General features: G+C 47.0%; 1 protein-coding gene across 1 annotated transcript; it reads right to left on the bottom strand.

Moving 5' to 3' along the window:
• Positions 1 to 552: 552 nt before the first annotated feature.
• Positions 553 to 19,867, bottom strand: LOC139385879 (smoothelin-like protein 2). The gene is made up of 10 exons (XM_071131163.1): positions 19,801 to 19,867; positions 18,712 to 19,501; positions 5,705 to 5,786; positions 5,353 to 5,595; positions 5,149 to 5,211; positions 4,970 to 5,036; positions 4,683 to 4,826; positions 3,893 to 4,016; positions 2,660 to 2,811; positions 553 to 1,552 (listed from the first exon to the last, which is right to left on the bottom strand). The coding sequence occupies exons 2-10, from the start codon at positions 19,252 to 19,254 to the stop codon at positions 1,426 to 1,428; spliced, it is 1,545 nt and encodes a 514-aa protein (XP_070987264.1). The 5' UTR covers positions 19,255 to 19,501; positions 19,801 to 19,867; the 3' UTR covers positions 553 to 1,425.
• Positions 19,868 to 20,091: the final 224 nt, after the last annotated feature.

The raw sequence follows: 20,091 nt of genomic DNA, 5'->3' as shown, positions 1-20,091 counted from the left end.
TTTACACGTCACGTCAATGATATCATGTCACCGTGTGTAACTGTGGGTCAATTAACCTTGTCAGACGTATTGTTGCCTTTTTTTCTGGTTTGTGCGAAATCGTTCAGAATAATATAAAGAGTCTGCACACCACCAAGGTGAATTGGTTTAGTCTTGACTCTTGGTTGACAGCGTTGAGGGATGGCTAATGTATCGATGCTCGAGTGCCAAATCAACACAAATTTGTTTCTATTTGTCTTTGTTACTTCGTTTTATATTTATGAGTCTTTAAAAAAATATATATTATAAGATATTATATATATTATTAGTGTTTTTTCTTACCTCGTTTTTATATTTATGAGTCTTATTTTATATATATATATATATCTATTTGTGTTGTTCCAAATGTCTGAATACAAATTAGTTAGTGCAGAATGGTGTTTTATTTTCAATGCTTTCAGACGATTAATCACATTTAAAAAAAAATGTGGACTAAAACTACGAAAAGTTAACTCGAGTCAATGAATTAACTGACAGGCCTACTATAAAATAATGACGTAAAAAAAACTTAGGAGTGTGTGAAACAAGTGACAATTTATTTAGGATTTATTTTTGTCTTTTTTTTTTGTCTATGAAAATCAAATAAAATCACAACCATAACAAGAACACTATAAGAACATAGACCGTTTTACCTTTGCACCGAGTTGATGCATATGTGCAGTTCATCTTTGCAGTTCTAGCTCTTTAAATAGCAAACCATTCAACTTTATAGTGAGTGTACTTGGGTTCCTCTGTTCAGCTGATGAAAAAGCTAACTTTGGAATAGCTTTTAGTTTGTGCTGCAATGCAAGGCCTTTTGTAGACACATTTGGGTCTGAGAAACCACAGTGGGACAATAAAGTAAAGGAAGCCTGAACAAATACATATCTAGAAGAAACCAAATGATGATAGCATTCTATTTAGACTGATTTGTGTCAATCCTCAGGATCCTCAGTCCTTTGTCCAGTCTTATAGGCCTACTGTTCAAGACCTTTTGCAGCTTCTTCAATGGGACTACTTTTTCTCCTCAGCAAAGAGTTGATTCTCCCATTCTCTCAAACAGCAACTGTGCCAATATAAGCCTTAAAAATGGTCAGTCACCAAATAAAGGGAGAAAGATCCTTCCCCTCTCTCTGAAATGTAACACAGACTTTCAGGGAATAAAAACCCAGCCACTCATACACAAACAGGAATAATATAGCCTGTTCTATTTGTGAATAGCTGTGAGCACTCAACATAGCAGAGTGAAACATCTCTCAAACTGAAGAAATACTTGTAATACTCTGTCCATTCCAGCAGGGGGAAGTGTGGTTCTCTCAGTGTGCATTGCTGCTGTCCCTGAAAGCAAGAGAGTGATGGTGGTGGTGGGGCGGTGATGTCGTCGAGTAGCTGCCAGGTCATCGTTCATCACTCAAACTTGCGCAGGTGGTTGTACATGGACTGGACATAGGTAAAGACACACATGGGGTCAGGCTTGCGCCCCATCACCATCATATCGTCCACCTCGATGAGCCGGTCACAGCCCGCCTTCTCCCTGGATCAGACAGAGAGCACAGTACAAGTCAGGAGGAGTCTAGGCCTATCTATGTCATTTCTTAGTTAAGGGGGCTGATAGGTCATTAGCCTGATCCCAGATCTGTTTGAACTGTTTTCCCAACTCATATCTATGGTCAATCGATGTTGTTGGCAAGACAGCACAAACAGACCCAGGACCAGACTAATAGATCACATGGAACAATGTGGACTAATTAAGAAATAAGTCCCGGGGGGGTGTGGTATACGTCTAATATACCACGGCTAAGGGTTGTTCTAAACACAACGCAATGCGGAGTGCCTGGACACAGCCCTTAGCCGTGGTATATTGGCCATATATCACAAACCCCTGAGGTGCCTTATTACTATTATAAACTCTTTACCAAAGTAATTAGAGCAGTAAAAATAAGTGTTTTGTCATACCCGTGGTACACGGTCTGATATACCAAGGCTGCCAGCCAATCAGCATTCAGGGCTTGAACCACCCAGTTTATAATTTGTGGCATAGTACAGAAGCTCATGTGTTAGAACTATCTCTGTATGTGGTTAGATGCACACACGGTTTTGATCTTTATTTTGTCTGTGCTCTGGATGTATCCATGTGTCAAGGAGGACTTTGGGAGGCTGTGTTGCAGCAGCGGTGTTCTTAGTAGTGAGGTCAGGCTGGAGGAATGTGAGAGGAGAGGATGGAAGCAGACCAGAGGGAAAGGAAGAGGCGGTTACTGCGGGGACCCGGGGAGAGGAGAGGGTATTCTCTGGCAGCGGCTGCCTCGCTGGCGTAACGTGTGGGCTACAGACACTCTTCACCAAGATGCAACAGGAACATTGTAAGATCATCTCAGTGCTACAACGTTTTATGTATCAACGCCATTTATGCCATTTCTATTTGTATGGTGGCCAGGGACACTGTGACTCTATGTATTTACGCAGGTAACTTGAGGAGAGCGACATTGGAAGTGCAAACGAATAGGCGGATACTACTCTAGTCTACATAATGAATAGATGACAGGAGTGCATGGAGAAGTTAAGCCATTTCTCAGCGCATAATGCTGAGAAACACTATGCAGGGTGTATGGATAACGCTTGTTACAATGTAAAAGTCACTTACTCCGCTGTTCCGAAGGCCAGCTCAAAGTTGTGCTTGCGGTCGGCAGGCGTCAGCACGTTGTAGTCAAACTCAGTGGGGAAGAAGGAATGGACCAGGGCACAGAAGGCCATGCCGTCGCTCCAACTGGACGAGAAGTTCTGGATGTCTATGTTCTGGGGACGGAGAGACAGAGTTAGGAGTGTGTGGTTGTGTGTGCGTGCGTGCGCGTGTGTGTCTGGACTGTACGTGTGCGTGGTGTATTTGCACATGTGTTTAGCGGGGGGGAATACGCAGACACTGTGAAAGAGATGTAACAATAAACCAGACATACGAAAAAGACCTATAAAAATGATTGGCTACCTATTCTAACTTTATGAAATGACCTCTTCCAGGTTTCTCTGTCGGTCCCACTGTCATAACGGGGGAAACAGAAGAGGTCTGCTGAATGGTTCTCTATCCTCAATTCCTCTCCCTGCGTTCCTTTCTCTCCAATTGGACATGCTTTCAGAACTGTGTCATTTCACTGTTTTTGTGTGTCCTTAGACTAGCCTATAAAAGCCTCAGCGTGTCAGTGGGAAAATCCAGCTTGTCATGTTTGTCGAGTGCCAGGCGAGTCTCTAGTTTGAGTGTGAGGAGGAGCAGCCTGCGGGAAGCGGCCGGTGCTGCTCGCTGGGCCGGCCTTGGCCCGTGACAGCTCTCTGTTTAACCAGAGCCACATGGACAGACTGGCACAGCTGCTGCTGCAGAGTGAAGCCAACAGCCCTAGCACTGAGCCGTAACTCAAACACTCACGCATGCACAGACAAGGATATGCATGCTCACACACAGACACATATACGCACATATACGCACGCGCGCACACACACACACATACACACGCACGAATGCACACACAAACATTCAATATAATACAATAATACGCTAAGTTCAGTATGCAGCATAACCATGGCAAGGTGCATCTCATTAGCACATTAACGCTCCGCTACATGCTAATGGTTTAAGCCATGGAGAAACTAGGGGAGTCATTTCACTACCCTGTTCAGGAACTAGCAAAAACGACACAGACTGCTCCTGTGTAGTGGGTCCATTTCAGGTGAACAGATGACAGTTCCATATTCATTACCTTTGTTCCTGGCTGCTATAGAGCTGTATTCATAACGGGTGGACCTGATCCTAGATCAGCCTCTAGTCTGAGGTGGTTTGTGAATACGGCCCAGGTCTTTGTTCCGGTGTGTTCTGTCACCACAGTCTCACCTGGTATCCTATGGTTTTGGAGCGGCACCACTCCAGAAGAATCTGCTTGATGCTGCTGGCACTGGACACACCAAAGCTCTGAGAACGCTTCAGCTTGGGCTTGGAGTCCATGGGCTTGGGCCTACTGAGAGGAACGGGGACAGGGGTCAACACGATGAGCCAGAAAACATGACAGAAATCGTCTCCCCATTCGCTCTTGTCTCTCCCCAAGTGTACACAAGCACACTCCCTTTGGTTTGGCGGTGGTTTTCCACCATTGTTAAATCCACTATGAGAGAGTGTGCAAGTGTAGAGATTTGTAATGCAACCGAAGTATGAGTTTTATTTGTATTTAATAGTTATTATGGATCCCCATTAGTTCCTGCCTTGGCAGCAGCTACTCTTCCTGGGGTCCAGGAAAATAAAGGCAGTTTATACAATTTTCAAAACATTCCAATACATTCACAGATTTCACAACACACTGTGTGCCCTCAGGCCCCTACTCCACTACCACATATCTACGGTGCAAAATCCATGTGTATAGTGCCTATGTTCGTGTTGCTTCACAGTCTCCCCGCTGTTCCATAATGTGTATTTTCATCTGGTTTTTTTTCAATCTAATTTTACCGCTTGCGTCAGTTACTTGATGTGGAATAAAGTTCCATTTAGTCATGGCTCTATGTAGTTCTGTGCGAGTTAAGAATTACCCAGAAGAAAGGAGGGATAATACAAGGGAAAAGGAGAGGACCTATCAGTTTAGGGACGGATGGCATGGAAAGTGAAATGATGGTGGGAGGAGAGAGGGTGGTACCTGCTGGCTTCAGAATCCAGCCTTTCAAAGATGGACCGGCGGGCCTGAGCTCCAAGGTTGCGCGGCAACGTCTGTGACCTCACCAGCTCCCGCCTCCGCTCCACTCCCCTTCCAAAAGGCAGGTCCCCGCCCACATCTTCCACCCTGCGGTTCAGAGAACGGAGGAGTGTCACACATCAACTTGGGCCACAATGAGGCCATTCGAAATGGCAAGTGGGTTCTGGCATGTGGGTTCAAGCATGGACTATCTCACTTCTCTAGGACTGAGTAAAGAATAGTTCACTCACCCGTCTGTGTTGTGTTGGATGAGGCCAGAGTAAGTCACTGACTTCGGGGGAGCGGACAAGGACTTTTCTGCAAATGACAAATCAAAGAACAGAGGTGGGAAACTGTGGGAAGAAAACATGGTGTGAGTCTGGTTAGTTCCAGTTCTAGAAACAAGCCTGACTTGATAGATCCCTCTTACCTGACAGTCGAGGAGAGCCCAGACCTCGGCTGAGACTGGGGGTCCATGTCTTCATAGACGACACTGAACAACAAAAGGACAAAGAGTGCAACAAATCAAAGGATATTATGGCTTACGGAGCAGAAGAACCATAGAAAGATATGAAAGTCGAGAGTTCAAATATTTGGTCTGGACAGCTTTTAGCTGATGTCTGGTCCCTCTTACCTGGTTGAATTGGGGATTCTTGGATGGCTTGAGGCTGGTTGTTGGCAGTATGCTCTGATACAGGCGAGGGCTTAGAGCGTACGGGACTGGCGGGAGATTCGCTCTTCATAACTGAGGGGTCAGCCGTTTTGGTTGTGGCGGTGATGGGTAGGTGTGGCATCCGCATGGCAACAGGGGCCGTGCTTTCATGAGGGACGTTGTTATTGGCTGGCGAGCTCATTCCATATGACACTGTCGAGTTTTCTGATTGGACAAGCATTGAGAAAATAAATCCCCTCATACAGTACATGGACAGTGTGTATGGTTGTATTTCTACTGCAGCTGAGATGGGAGAGAATAGAACAGGCATTACCTGGGGTAGTAGAGTGTCCATTCTCCAGTCCAGGGGATACAAGGTCCGGATCCACCTCTATCGGCTCCTCACGTTCAATACTCTACAGGAGACAGAGAGAGAACCACATGAACACCCCACCCCACAGTGCTCAGGTGTCACAATATCTTCAACAACAGTCTTTTGAAGACAGGCCCTTTAAACATATGAATATCTCTCGGGTGACATAATATGCACGTTATCTGAGACATCATCAGATCAAGTCATTTCAGAGTGCAGACATGTTTCAACTTCCCATTAATGGCATCCATTTTCTCCGTTTTTATCTCATTGACTGTGTTACTACCACACCACATCTATGACTTTCATTAGTAAGTGACTGGGGCTCAGTACACTGTGTGCCAGACTAACCAGCCAATCCACAGAGGAGCCTTTCAGGAAGACAACCAGGAAGTGACCGAGGGCTGTGTGATTTGTCTGTGGAGGATGTGTCACGTTTCTGTCTTGTTCCTTCTTGCTCTTTCTCTCTCTCACACATACTCACACATGCAATACAAGTTATTCTATACAGTTATTATCAAAGAAATTGTACATTCCTCCCAGTGAAAATAAAGTCAGTAATTGAGCTGTAGGGGAGAGAGGAGCCAGGTGACCTCAGCAGAGAGGAATGCTGCTGCTGCTGGGTTGTGTGTGTGTGTGTGTGTGTGTGTGTGCGTGTGTGTGTGTGTGTGTGTGCGTGCGTGTGTCTGTGTTACAGCATTAGGAGGGCCGATGGGAGCAGAGAGCTGGGAACAGCTGGCTGTCCCACTGGGAGAAGGTGATAGGGGGAGACAAATTTCCCCCGCTCAACCATGGAAGCCCCTGAGCCCCGATCAACCCTGATGCTCTGGCTGAAACTCAAAGCTCCTCCTGTCTTGGTGTGTCCCAGCCATGGAAACTTTCTGCACTAAGTCACACTTCTCCTCCTGTCTGAATGGGCCACCAGACACGTGTGTGAGACTGTGGTGCTCTGGGCCTGAAGATAAAAGTAGGTAAATCTTTTCGGGTATAAACGATCGAACGTAGAGTGTACCACCGGCTATGTTGAATCTGATCTTAGATCTCAGAATAGTTCTGCAGATAAACTGTATTGAGAACGGAAGGAAGGCACCTTTCAAATCATCTCTATTGTGTTTGTGCATTTCAGACAATGTTAAAATAGTGTGGAGCTCAACCCAGTGTGTGCAGTCAGATCTGCTGTCATGAGCTGCCCAGATACAATGCTATATTAAAGAGGATGACCCGGAATCAAGGCAAACCCCACAGTGCAACACCAACACTCGCACCCATGCACGCACACGCACAGGCTGGAGCACACAAAAGCCCCTTTCTCCGCTTTCCTGGAACAACAAATCCCCCAACCCTGAGAGTGCGTCATCGAATTATCAGTGGAGAACTATAAAATATTAGGAGGAAATCGTGAAATTAAGTAGAAAATGTGGAAAAGCCCTCAGTCTGCTACACAGACTCACGAGAGAGAGAGAGGAGGGGGGAGGGGGGGTCAGTCTTAGCCTGCAGGGCTGAATGAAAGATGAAACCCCCTGTCCTGTGGGTTTAGTTTCTACATTTGTGTTGTCTTAGAAGCAGTGTTGCTGGGCACACACCATTGTAGCCATTCTAGGAGCCTCTACTCTCTCTTCTCCCTAGTGAGGCACACCTGACCTGAGAGAGGATCTCTACCTTAGAATCTCCCCATTCAGCCCTACTCAGCAGGACTGTAACCCCACCTTTAAACACTATAATACATCTGCATCTCTCTCTCTCAATGAAGGGGTGCAGCGTGTTACAAGGCTGACATGCCATGGCCCCTAACTTTGTGACATTTCAATAAAGAGCGTTAGCTAGGTGAAGTCCAGTCGGGACGGAGTTGGAGATGAGGCGGTTGATTTTGAGGCGATTAGATGAGAGGATATTCAAGCCTGTTTCCCGGGATGACATTTGACATTCTTGGAACATTGAGTGGTTGTGGAATGGAACGTGAAAACAATGGAGGCATGCTGTGAGAGAACACTGGGCCTGGGGAGTTGAGTGGGGGTATGACAGTATGTTGGGCACAGCGTTGGGCACAGAAACAGAGATCTTATGGACAACAACACCACCCTGCCATACAACGAGCCTCACTAGTACAACTTTTCCACATTTTCCATTGATCACATACGAATCCTTTGTTCTTTAAACGCTTCACGACATCGCTGTCTCAGTCACCATTTCCACACAAAAAAAACACACAAGCAAACACAATAGAAGGAAATATCTTATGCATAAACAATGCTATTGTAGTCTACGGTAAACAGCATGCAAACACATGCTTTCAATGTACCATCACAATGATTTAATAAGACAATTAGAGGGATAGAAATATATTGGGACTAAAAGGTACAGTACTCATTCAGGCGTGTACAATACATGATCACATATTTGACTAACTCCGCAACCCCTTCTGAAGTCAATTGAACAACACACACACACACACACACACACACACACACACACACACACACACACACACACACACACACACACACACACACACACACACACACACACACACACACACACACACACACACACACACACACACACACACGCACACACACACACACACACACACACAGTTATAAAAGGGTCTTTGCTCTGTAATTTGCACACAGGAACAGGGAAATCCTCACGGAGGGAGAGACACATAAAAAAAACACCTGTTCCTCCAAAGACCCACAAAGCCTACAATTTAGCAGGGAGACCCAGGCCGGCGCCTTGGTCCTACAGAAATGGAGGGGGCCCTTTGAACACTTTCTTTACATCACCTGACTACAGGGGGCCCCTGCCTTATCTGATGGGGGTGTGTGGGAGCTAGGCTGTTTGGCCGAGCACGCACACACACGTGCGCAAGCACTCACACACAGGCCCTTGTATTAAATTCACTGGGCACGCATACCCTTTCTCCTCTACTCCCCCTCTACACCTGCTTCAGGATCACTCCTCTGTTACTGGGGTTTTCCAAGGTTTCAGTCACAAGGCAGGGACCATAAAATGCTGTCAAAGGTTAAGAATAGATATACTCCAATGTCACTGACATGCAGATAAGACAACCTTATGTTCCCGGCTGGATGTCACGGAAGACCATGTACCACTGAGAATGTGTGACCACATTCTGCATTATTTACATTTGCAGTGAGAGAGTGGGATGATGACTTGAGCAGCCTTCTGTGACACACTGTCTGTCCTGTCCAGTCTGTCCCCCTTTCCGTCTCTCCTGTCTGGTCTGTCCCCCTCTCCGTCTCTCCTGTCCTGTCTGTCCCCCTCTCCGTCTCTTCTGTCCTGTCTGTCCCCCTCTCCGTCTCTCCTGTCCGGTCTGTCCCCCTCTCCGTCTCTCCTGCCCTGTCTGTCCCCCTCTCCGTCTCTCCTGTCCGGTCTGTCCCCCTCTCCGTCTTTCCTGTCCTGTCTGTCCCCCTCTTCGTCTCTCCTGTCCGGTCTGTCCCACTCTCCGTCTCTCCTGTCCTGTCTGTCCCCCTCTCCGTCTCTCCTGTCCTGTCTGTCCCCCTCTCCATCTCTCCTGTCCGGTCTGTCCCCCTCTCCGTCTCTCCTGTCCGGTCTGTCCCCCTCTCCATCTCTCCTGTCCTGTCTGTCCCCCTCTCCGTCTCTCCTGTCCTGTCTGTCCCCCTCTCCGTCTCTTCTGTCCGGTCTGTCCCCCTCTACGTCTCTCCTGTCCGGTCTGTCCCCCTCTCCGTCTCTCCTGTCCTGTCTGTCCCCCTCTCAGTCTCTCCTGCTGGCTATGGAACGGTCAGGGGGTCCAAAATAAAGTTTAAACTGCTCTGGGGTAGGGGGGCGGTGAGGGAGGGTGTGAGGGAAGGGAGATGGGACCGTCTCCCGACTCCCCAGGACAGCACAGCAGTTGGCACTTAAGAACTCTGACATCTCCAAGATCTGAGAGGTTTAGTAGTCTGCTCTCGGGTTACAAGGCACCAGCTGTGGAAGACATGGGTATACCAGCCTCCCAACACCAAAACAAATCAATAAAACCTGGTGATATGATACGGCTGTCTGATGATTCAATCAGTTAAGTTAGAGGTGATAGGACACATGCTCCGATCTGACGCTTACCCTCTCTAGTCCATACAGTATGGCTGCATGAAAAGCGTGGAGTCAAACCACCGCACACAAGTCTAATACAAACCCCTAATTCGTACTATACATTTGCTGTTCTTGTCTGTCTGTTTGGAAAATGTCAAATGTAGAAATATAATATATATTCTGGGCCCAGGGCCCTCTAGAACGATGAACGTAGAGGACGGTGAGGTCGTCCACTAAACAGTGAATTATTAACCTGTAACCACGGCAATGGAAATACAGGGCATTGTATGGAAGTAATTAGGAGAGCCAGGGGCAGTCTTGGAGGGGAGTGGCCAGCCAGCCAAGCCCGGCTCGCATGCCTCTCTCAATCCCCCTTCACCCCTGACCCTGGCCTCTCTCTCTTTCACTCTCTTGTTCAATCTCTCTCTCGCTCAAGCTCTCTCTCGCTCAATCTCTCTCTCGCTCAAGCTCTCTCTCGCTCAATCTCTCTTTCGCTCAAGCTCTCTCTCGCTCTCTCTCTCCCTCCCTGGGTCTGTCTCTCAGGCTGAGCTCCACTGTATTAATAGCCATGCTGAGGGGTTTGTGCCAGGAATCTGGATCCCTGGGCTGGATGGCTGGATGGCCTGGCCCAGGCAGGGGACACACAGACAGGCAGAGAATAAAAGACCCTGCTCCATTGTGGGAAAGCTATGAATTTGGGAGGGGAGTCTCTGTGGCTGTGCTGGAAATGTGAAGCGTATTTATCATGGGGATAAACACAGACGCACACACACACGCACACCCACAGGCTTGAACGCACACAGACACACACGCACGCACGTACACACTCACACAAGTGCTCTTGAAAGACTTGTGATGGGAACTTCCAACTCTGGCATGTAAAGTAGAAAGCATACACCGGTCTAATTAAGTTCCCAAGACATTGTCTGAGAATGTGACCATTTTAATAGGGAAAAGAAGCTGAGTTGGAGCTGTTTGATGTTGCTGAGTTGCTCCCATCATGTTTCTCACTTTTAAAAGGGCCCGAGTGGAGAGATCTGGTGTTGGGGGCAAGAAGGGGTCAATGATGCCATGCCGGGCAAGATCACATCTCTGAATCTCTGAGAAACAGATGATTACCCAATGTTGGCCACAGTGGAGGCTGGTGAGGGGAGGACGGCTCATAATAATGGCTGGAACGGAGTAAATGGAATGGCATCAAACACATGGAAACCATGCGTTTGATGTATTTGATACCATTCCACTCATTCCACTCCAGATATTACTACGAGCTCATCCTCCCCAATTAAGTTGCCACCAACCTCCTGTGGTGGGCCAAAGATCCGCATCAGGAGAGGAGTGTGAGATGTGAGGTCAAGATGCATTCCTCTGGGCACCATGGAAGAGAATAGCTTGTCTGGTGGGATAGATGAGGATGGAGGACAGAGAAGCAGGTGGAGCTGATCTGACTCCTGAGGTGTGTGTTGGACCATCCACTAGAGTGATGAAAACAACGGAGAGCTCACATTTGCATTGTGTGTGTGTGTGTGTGTGCACGCGTGTGTGTGGGAAGAGGGAGGGGTTGTGTTTACGTGCGTGTATGCATGCTTGCACAACTTACGCGTGTGTGTGCCACAGGAGGTTGGTGGCACCTTAATTGGGGAGGATGGGCTCGTGGTAATGGCTGGAGCGAAATAGGTGGAATGGTATCAAATACGTCAAACACGTGGTTTCCATTTTGTTTGATGCCATTCCAGTCGCTCCGTTCCGGCTGTTATTATGAGCCGTGCTCCCCTCAGCAGCCTCCATGTGTGCATACAGTGGCAAGAAAAAGTATGTGAACCCTTTAGAATTACCTGGATTTCTGCATAAATTGGTCATAAAATTTGATCTGATCTTCATCTAAGTCACAACAATAGACAAACACAGTCTGCTTAAACTAATAACACGCAAACAATTACACGTTTTCATGTCTTTATTGAACACATTCACAGTGCAGGGTGGGAAAAGTATGTGAACCCTTGGATTTAATAACTGGTTGACCCTCCTTTGGCAGCATTAACCTCAACCAAATGTCTGTAGTTGCGGATCAGACCTGCACAACGGTCAGGAGGAATTTTGGACCATTCCTCTTTACAAAACTGTTTCAGTTCAGCAATATTCTTGGGATGTCTGGTGTGAACCGCTCTCTTGAGGTCATGCTACAGCATTTCAATCGGGTTGAGGTCAGGAGTCTGACTGGGCCACTCCAGAAGGTGTTTTTTCTTCTGTTGAAGCCATTCTGTTGTTGATTTACTTCTGTGTTTTGGGTCGTTGTCCTGTTGCATCACCCAACTTCTGTTGAGCTTCATTTGCCGGACAGTTTGCCTGACACGGAACCCGAACCGGCTACGCGCGTGTGCCATCGTGCATAAATTTAACGCAATCATGACACGCAGGTTAAAATATCAAAACAAACTCTGAACCAATTGCATTAATTTGGGGACAGGTTGAAAAACATTGAACATTTATGGCAATTTAGCTAGCTAGCTTGCACTTGCTAGCTAATTTGTCCTATTTAGCTAGCTTGCTGTTGCTAGCTAATTTGTCCTGGGATATAAACATTACAACGATGACCGGCAACACAGTTCGTCTTTCAATCACCCACGTGGGTATAACCAATGAGGAGATGGCATGTGGGTACCTGCTTCTATAAACCATTGAGGAGATTTGAGAGGCAGGACTTGCAGTGTGATCTGCGGCACAAATAGAGCTGACTTCTATTTTAAGCCTTGGCAACGCAGACGCTCGTTGACACTCACGAGCGTTGTGTGTGCAATAATGGAATAACATAGATTTCAAAATTTATTTTGCAACGCTTGCACACGCGACGCGAGCGGTGTAGTCAGCCTGTTACATTCTCCAGCAAACTGTCTTGATAAACTTGGGAATTCATTTTTCCATTGATGATAGCAAGCTGTCCAGGCCCTGAGGCAGCAATGCAGCCCCAAACCATGATGCTCCCTCCACCATACTTTACAGTGGGATGAGGTTTTGATGTTGGTGTGCTGTGCCTTTTATTCTCCACACATAGTGTTGTGTGTAGTTTAGTTTCATCTCTCCACAGAATATTTTGCCAGTAGCGCTGTGGAACATCCAGATGCTCTTTTGCGAACTTCAGACATGCAGCAATGTTTTGTTTGGACAGCAGTGGCTTCTTCCGTGGTGTCCTCCCATGAACACTATTCTTGTTTAGTGTTTTACGTATCATAGACTCGTCAACAGAGATGTTAGCATATTCCAGTCTTTAGCTGACACTCTAAGATTCTTCTTAACCCCATTGAACATTCTGCGCTGTGCTCTTGCAGTCATCTTTGCAGGACGGCCACTCCTAGGGAGAGTAGCAACAGTGCTGAACTTTCTCCATTTATACACAATTTGTCTTACTGTGGACTGATGAACATCAAGGCTTTTAGAGACCTTTTACAGCTTTATGCAACTCAACAATTCTTAATCTTGGGTCTTCTGAGATCTCTTTTATACGAGGCATGGTTCACATCAGACTAGGCTGAATAGCAAACAAAAATGTTGTGAGTGTTTTTTATAGGGCAGGGCAGCTCTAACCAACATCTCCAATCTCATCTCAATGATTGTACTCCAGGTTAGCTGACTCCTGACTCCAATTAGCTTTTGGAGAAGTCATTAGCCTAGGGGTTCACATACTTTTCCTAACCTACACTGTGAATGTTTAAATGATGTATTCAATATAGACCAGAAAAATACAACAATTTGTGTGTTATTAGTTTAAGCAGACTGTGTTTGTTTGTTGTTGTGAATTAGATGAAGATCAGATATCATTTTATAACCAATTTATCCAAAAATCCAGATCATTCCAAACGGTTCATATACTTTGTCTTGCCACTGTACGTGCACACCGCGAGCCAATGATCACAAATAGTAATCTGGCTTGGAGCAGAATGAGTACTTTATCCCCACTCATACAGTCTATCCATCAGACTATACTAGACCGTGACGAACATGCACCCATGGCACTGCAACGTAAGCCGAGCAGTCTGTTAGTAAATTGCCTGTTTGAGCAGCAGTGCAGAAGACAGAGGTTAAGTAATGTTAACAGTGCGAGTCGGGGTCCTGTGTGTGTGTGTGTGAGGGATTTTACGTGTGGCAGTGACAGGGAGGATTGGTTGTCAGCTGTCAGCTGATTTTAGGGGTCTTGATAATAGGATTTTAGTCCTCTCTGCTTGTACTCTATATCAGTATGTGTTTGTATGTGTGAGGTGTGTGTCTGTGTTTGCTCACGGTGACAGTGTGAGCGTGCTCTGACGGAGTTTCCACTGATAAGGCCTCACACACACACACACACACGTCTTATCCCCCCACCCCTCCCCTCCTGTCGGTTCACATGGCCTGGAGATGCCTCAGTCTGAGAGAAGACACACACACACACACACAGCCCACATGACACAACCCAGCCCAGGGCAGTGACAGGGCAGGGACCTAAGGATTCACACTGTGGTCCTGTGTTATGTAGTTGTGTTACACTAACTGTCAAAGATAACATTGTGACCTGGGTGGAATCTATCCAGTTCATCTTATAACAGGGCACAGCCGCTCTCTCTTCAACTTGAGTACACTGAGGAACGAAGCGAACGTGAGGTTTGAGGCGTGCAGGTGTGGTCTGTCTGAGAAAGCATGCCTGTGTGTGAATTCTACCGCATGCTACAAGGGAACAGATGTGAAGAGGAGGTCTGTGAGAGGAGGGAATGGGGGAGTGGAAGAGGGGGCCCTGACTCACTCCTGAAGCCCAGAGAAGGCGTGTGGAGTCTGGGGATGGCTGGGTCTTGTGTGACCCTCTCCTCTAATCCCCTCCTCAGTCTATGTACTTCAAATGAGGTAGAATGTCGACACAATAGTCCTTTGAGACCGCAGCTATGTTGGAGTAATTGGCAACAGGCAGCATTGTGTGACTCCTCGGCAGAGACCGGACAGACTGACTGACGTAGGTGGCCGTGGAGGATGAGAAGGAGGACGGAGGAGGAGGAAGAGGAGAAGGAAAGGAGGGGGATGAATAGGGAAGAGTAGGGAGGAGGAGGAGGTTGGAGGAAGAGGAGGAGGGGGAGGAGAAGGAGGGAGGAGGTGTAGGATGGAGGAGGAGGATTCCTGTCTAGGGAGTTTTTCCTAGCCACCATGCTTCTACACCTGCATTGCTTGCAGTTTGGGGTTTTAGGCTGGGTTTCTGTACATCACTTTGAGATATCAGCTGATGTAAGAAGGGCTCTATAAATACATTTGATTTGAGTATCAAAAAGCCCAGTGAAACCCACTGCCTGTCCTCCTCAGACTCTGGGAGAGCTGGTGTGTGCTAGAAGGGACTGAGGGGAACTTGTGATGAACTGTGCTCAGCCAAGTAAGACTCAATAAAAACAGGGCCCAGTTAGGACCAGAGGGCTCTATAGAGGCTCTGCACATGAGAGAGAGGGAGCGAGAGGTGGGGGGTTAAAGAGAAAAAAAGAGATACAGAGATTGAGCGAGAGAGAGAGAGAGAGAGAGAGAGAGAGAGACTCATATCTGCATCAGAGTGTCAGGTGTCCAAGGCACAGTCGAGCACAGGTGGAGACGTACTGTAAGCAACCCTATAGTGAAAGTGCAGACCCAGGGCAGGCCCGCACACATCCCAATTGGCTGTGCTCTTTCAGTACGGTGACGCTTAACTCCAGGGCTGCAAAACCATCTTCAGATGTGCCTGGAGGTCCCCAGCACAATCAGCTACCTCCTTCAGACCTGCTGAAACAGGTCAGCATACAGTCTCTGTACAGTCTCTCTCTATCTCTCGTCGGCTGTGTCTCGACTTGACAGTTCATGTAGATTTTGTATTCTGGTCATGGAGTTCTGGTCATGGAGTTCTGGTCATGGAGTTCTGGTCATGGAGTTCTGGTCATGAAGTTCTGGTCATGAAGTTCTGGTCATGAAGTTCTGGTCATGGAGTTCTGGTCATGAAGTTCTGGTAATGGAGTTCTGGTCATGGAGTTCTGGTCATGAAGTTCTGGTCATGGAGTTCTGGTCATGGAGTTCTGGTCATGGAATTCCGAACACGTCAAGGCCTCCATTTAAATGTGTCTACCGTGTCCACATTATGTCCGGATTCCATTTTCCCGCACTATATTTAAATGCAGTATGCATTCTGCAAACGGTGGAACAGGCTAAATCTGATAGCACAACGACAACAACTTGATGGCGGTAGCCAACTACTGAAGCTAACTAACCAGCTAACCTCTGAAACTAACCAGCAAGCTATCTAGCAAAGCTAAAGCGTTTGCTAACATGTTAGCATAACTCTTGCCAAGCAATTTTTTTCCCTTCTAAATAAGCTAGCTAGCTAGCTAGCATTTATGAAGTCAGCAAACTCGTTCCTCACACGCTAGGAATGTATTTCATCCAACGTTTAGTGAAAAACGTTGCCTTGCACTCCCAAAACACACTTTTTTCTGGAGACTTGTGGTCAGAGAGCTGATGACGTCGCCCACTGTATGCGCTTTCGGTAGCCTGATTGCATCCGCAAACAATCAGTCCCTGACCACCTCCTGATTGAACAATCAGACCACAAAGCGACTTTTGTGCGTCTACACCTGTCTTTTCAATGCGATCTTCGTACTTTGATAGCAGAAGTCCGATGTAAGTGTCAAGTGTAGACATGGCCATTGAGGCTGAAAGGTGTAGATGTGGCAGTAGGGGAAATCTGAATAGGATAGCGTTTCCCTGTTGAGTTCCCGGATTAGATTCGATTTACACACACAAGCACACACACACCAATGAATAGATTTGCGTTGGATCAATAGATGAGGAACTCACATTAGTTTTCTACAGTAATATGATCCAATCTCTGTCTGGTTGTTCGGAAATTTGGAGAATGTGGAGAAAAAAGTTTTGGCCACGAAAAGGGGATCTCCAGCAATGTATTATGAGAAACAAAGGACTTCTGTTTCCTACAAACCGACATATTTACATCAGATAAGAATCCTCAGATGCTTTACAACATGCTCTGTTAAGATGAGGCGTATGACATCACTCATTTCCATACATGTTTTTGGGTTTGTGTGTGCGTGTGCACCTGCGTATGTGTGTGTGTGCGTTTGTTGCGTCTATGGCTGTGTGTGAGCAGTCACAGTTAACAGTCAACATCCGTGCCAGACTATCAAGGGTCAGTTTGCTACAGAAAGCAGCTGTGAGTTTACAACCAAATACACAGCAAAGGATCTCAGAGCGGAGAGGAAAGACTGAGAATCAAATAAAGTGAAAATCGGGAATTATAGACCTTATGAAAGATGAAAGTAACCGTTGTAGTTTCCAAAGCAGCGTAGCCATAGGGCCTTGTGTTGGGATACAGTCAAGAGAACCCTCTGGTCTTTTCCAACAGACAGTACTGTGGTTTACAATACACCAAGAACTGAGATGATAACTTTCCCAGACTTATCACTGAGTTGCCACCCAAACCTCATCAACAAGTGTCAAACTGTCCTGGACCTTAGAACCGACCAACTATGCCAGCATTAGCTTCTCATCAGCTGTACCAAAGTACACGTGTTTGTCTTTCAGTCCCTCGCATGTTAGTCAAATGTCCCAATGACAGTCCGGATAGAGATAAGTAAGAAACAATGTACTGTGTTTATATTTGTTACTGGTAAAAGTGAAGAACATGATTGAATCCATTCTAAAATGTTGCGCAAGCTGTGGTGCCACTCAACAAAGAGTATAGTGGGAGAAGATTCATGAGCAACAAGTTGTCAGCAACATGACAGCAGCAGTGGTGTAAAAGTGCTTAAGTTAAAAATAGTTGAATGTACTACTTAAGTCGTTTTTGGGGGGTATCTGTATTTTACAGGCATTTTTTTACAACTTTTACATTTACTTCACTTACATCCCTGAAGAAAATAATGTACTTTTTACTCCTTACATTTTCCCTGACACCCAAAAGTACTCGTTACATTTTGAATACTTAGCAGGTCAGGAAAATTGTCTAATTCCCACATTTATCAAGAGAACATCCCTGGTCGTGCCTACTGCCTCTGATCTGGTGGACTCACTAAACACAAATGCTTCGTTTGTAAATTATGTCTGAGTGTTGGAGCGTGCCCCATAGCTATCCGTAAATGTAAAAAATAAGACAACACTTGGTTTGCTTAATATAAGGCATTTTCAATTATTTATACTTTTACTTAAGTGTATTTAAAACCAAATACTTTTAGACAAGTAGGATTTTACTGGGTGAATTTCACTTACTTACTTGAGTAAGTTTCTATTAAGGTATCTTCACTTTTACTCAAGTATGACAATTGAGTACTTTTTCCAGCACTGGATAGCAGTATATGAGTGCAAAAGAACCATTCACCGCAGAGAGAGAAAAAGGGAGAGAGAGAAAGACAGAGAGACTCTTCCCATGATCTATCACACTCAGGAAAGAGTGGTCCAATGCCAGGAGAACAGCTTCTTTCTCAGACTGCAGAGGCTGGACGGACATTAAAATAAGCAATGACTTCTACCAAAAATGTTCAGCGATGGGAAATGATCCTGATTGCATTCATCTGGTATCTACTCTGCTCACGTGTCTAAATATTAAGTTGAATATGACCCGAGTTTCCCCACCGCTGTGAAAGCTCTGACATCATCCCTGTGACATGTTCAAGAAAGTCTGTTCAACCCCCATATCATGATTTAGTTCAGACACACTCTGGATGAATCATTGCACAATCTTGACAGTCTCTCAGATCCACATACAGTCACCACCACAGAATCAAATACAACACTTTCATTTATCCCTGACCAAGATGGCTGCCATTCTCACCCCATTCTAGAGTTTTGGAGGTTCATGACATAGTCTACTGCTCTAATGTATCTATGTTCGCCATGACCCCAGCCCAGTCTCCCCACTGTATAAGGCTACTCACGTTAGTCTTGCTGGACACAGCGAAGGTAGCTCGGCTGGAGAAGCGGGCGGCAGTGGGGCTGGAGGCTGAGCCCGAGGCTGACCCGGTCAGGGCTCCCATGCTGGGGCCACCAGCAGGGCTGGTAGGGGAGGTGGAGGGGGACCGGGGGCTCGCCCTCTCCTGGCTGCTGCTGTGTGTCTGGGCCTGGATGGATGCTAGCTGGTGCTGGTGGTGGTTGTTGTTGTTGTTAGTCATCAGGGCGCCTCTGTCGCACACTGTCCCAGTGAGGAGCTCTACCTGTCGGGTAAGGGCCTCCAACTGGCTCCGGAGCTGCCGGTTCTCCTGCTGCAGCTGCGCCACAGCCCGGCCTAGGGGGCCCTCGCTGGGGTGGGCCGTCGCCTCCTCCAGACGACGCTCCACACCCTGCTTGAAGGTGCTCATGTCCACGTGGATCTCACACACGGCATCTCTCAGTGTGGCCTCATAGCGGGCGAGCGCAGCGCACACCGTCTCGCCCTCCGGAGAGGAGCCCTCTCCCTCGGCTGTCAGAGGACCTGCATCCATATCTGCTCCACTGCCTCCAGTCCCTGTGTTCCTCACTGGGTCTTCTCTGCTCTCACTGGGTCTTCTCTGCTCTCACTGGGTCTTCTCTGCTCTCTCTGGGGCTGCTCCTTCCACACTACTCCTCCTGTCTGAGTGTCTCAGGCACATCCACTTTGAATGGAGATTTGGGAGATGTCAGTCTTGTCAGCTGCAGCCGAACCTTTCAGATCCCATCTGTCCCAGGAAATCCCTCAGGGTGTCCTCTATCCTGCAGAGTGAAAGCTCACTTTTACAAGCCTGCTCCGAATGACAGTACTGAGGTCTATCGAAAAGCAAACATGACAGACTCTAAAATAAGTGAAGTGAATCAGTAGATAAGTAAAATGACAATCTGTGTTGAAGCCAGGCATGTGACAAGGCTGTTGTGAATTAAACCAGTGAGGTAATTGTAACTTAGTTTCAGCGAGTGTACAGTGTGTGTGTGTGTGTGTGTGTGTGTGTGTGTGTGTGTGTGTCAGAGAGAGAGACAGAAAGAGAGAGACAGAGAGAGATAGTAGGAACCCATACCTAAGTTCACCTCTGGAGCTCTGGTATAGTATTCCCCCTCAGCGCTGGACAGCTATGAGTGTCTGCTCTGCTCTGCCCGGCACACTGCTTTAAAACACTCCTCTCTCTCACACACTCACTCAGGTTAATCTCCTTCTTCTCTACTGGTCAGGGGGAGGGAGCAGGGATACAGAGGAGGGAGGGAGGGAGGGAGGGAGGGAGGGAGGGAGGGAGGGAGGGAGGGAGGGAGGGAGGGAGGGAGGGGCAGGCTAGATTTCCTCATTAGTTCAATTCAATTAAATGTAAGGGCTT

This window comes from Oncorhynchus clarkii, chromosome 27 (genome assembly GCF_045791955.1).
Source record: "Oncorhynchus clarkii lewisi isolate Uvic-CL-2024 chromosome 27, UVic_Ocla_1.0, whole genome shotgun sequence".
Lineage (NCBI taxonomy): Eukaryota > Metazoa > Chordata > Actinopteri > Salmoniformes > Salmonidae > Oncorhynchus > Oncorhynchus clarkii.
This window is presented reverse-complemented; position numbering and strand designations above follow the sequence as displayed.

Excerpts from the sequence above, each read along its gene's own strand:
- LOC139385879 (XM_071131163.1), bottom strand. The coding sequence starts at position 19,254 with ATGGATGCAGGTCCTCTGACAGCCGAGGGAGAGGGCTCCTCTCCGGAG. Across the intron at positions 5,787-18,711 it reads CTGTGTCCAGCAAGACTAAC|AGTATTGAACGTGAGGAGCC; the intron begins GTGAGTAGCCTT and ends TGTCTCCTGTAG. Across the intron at positions 4,017-4,682 it reads CTGGATTCTGAAGCCAGCAG|TAGGCCCAAGCCCATGGACT; the intron begins GTACCACCCTCT and ends CGTTCCTCTCAG.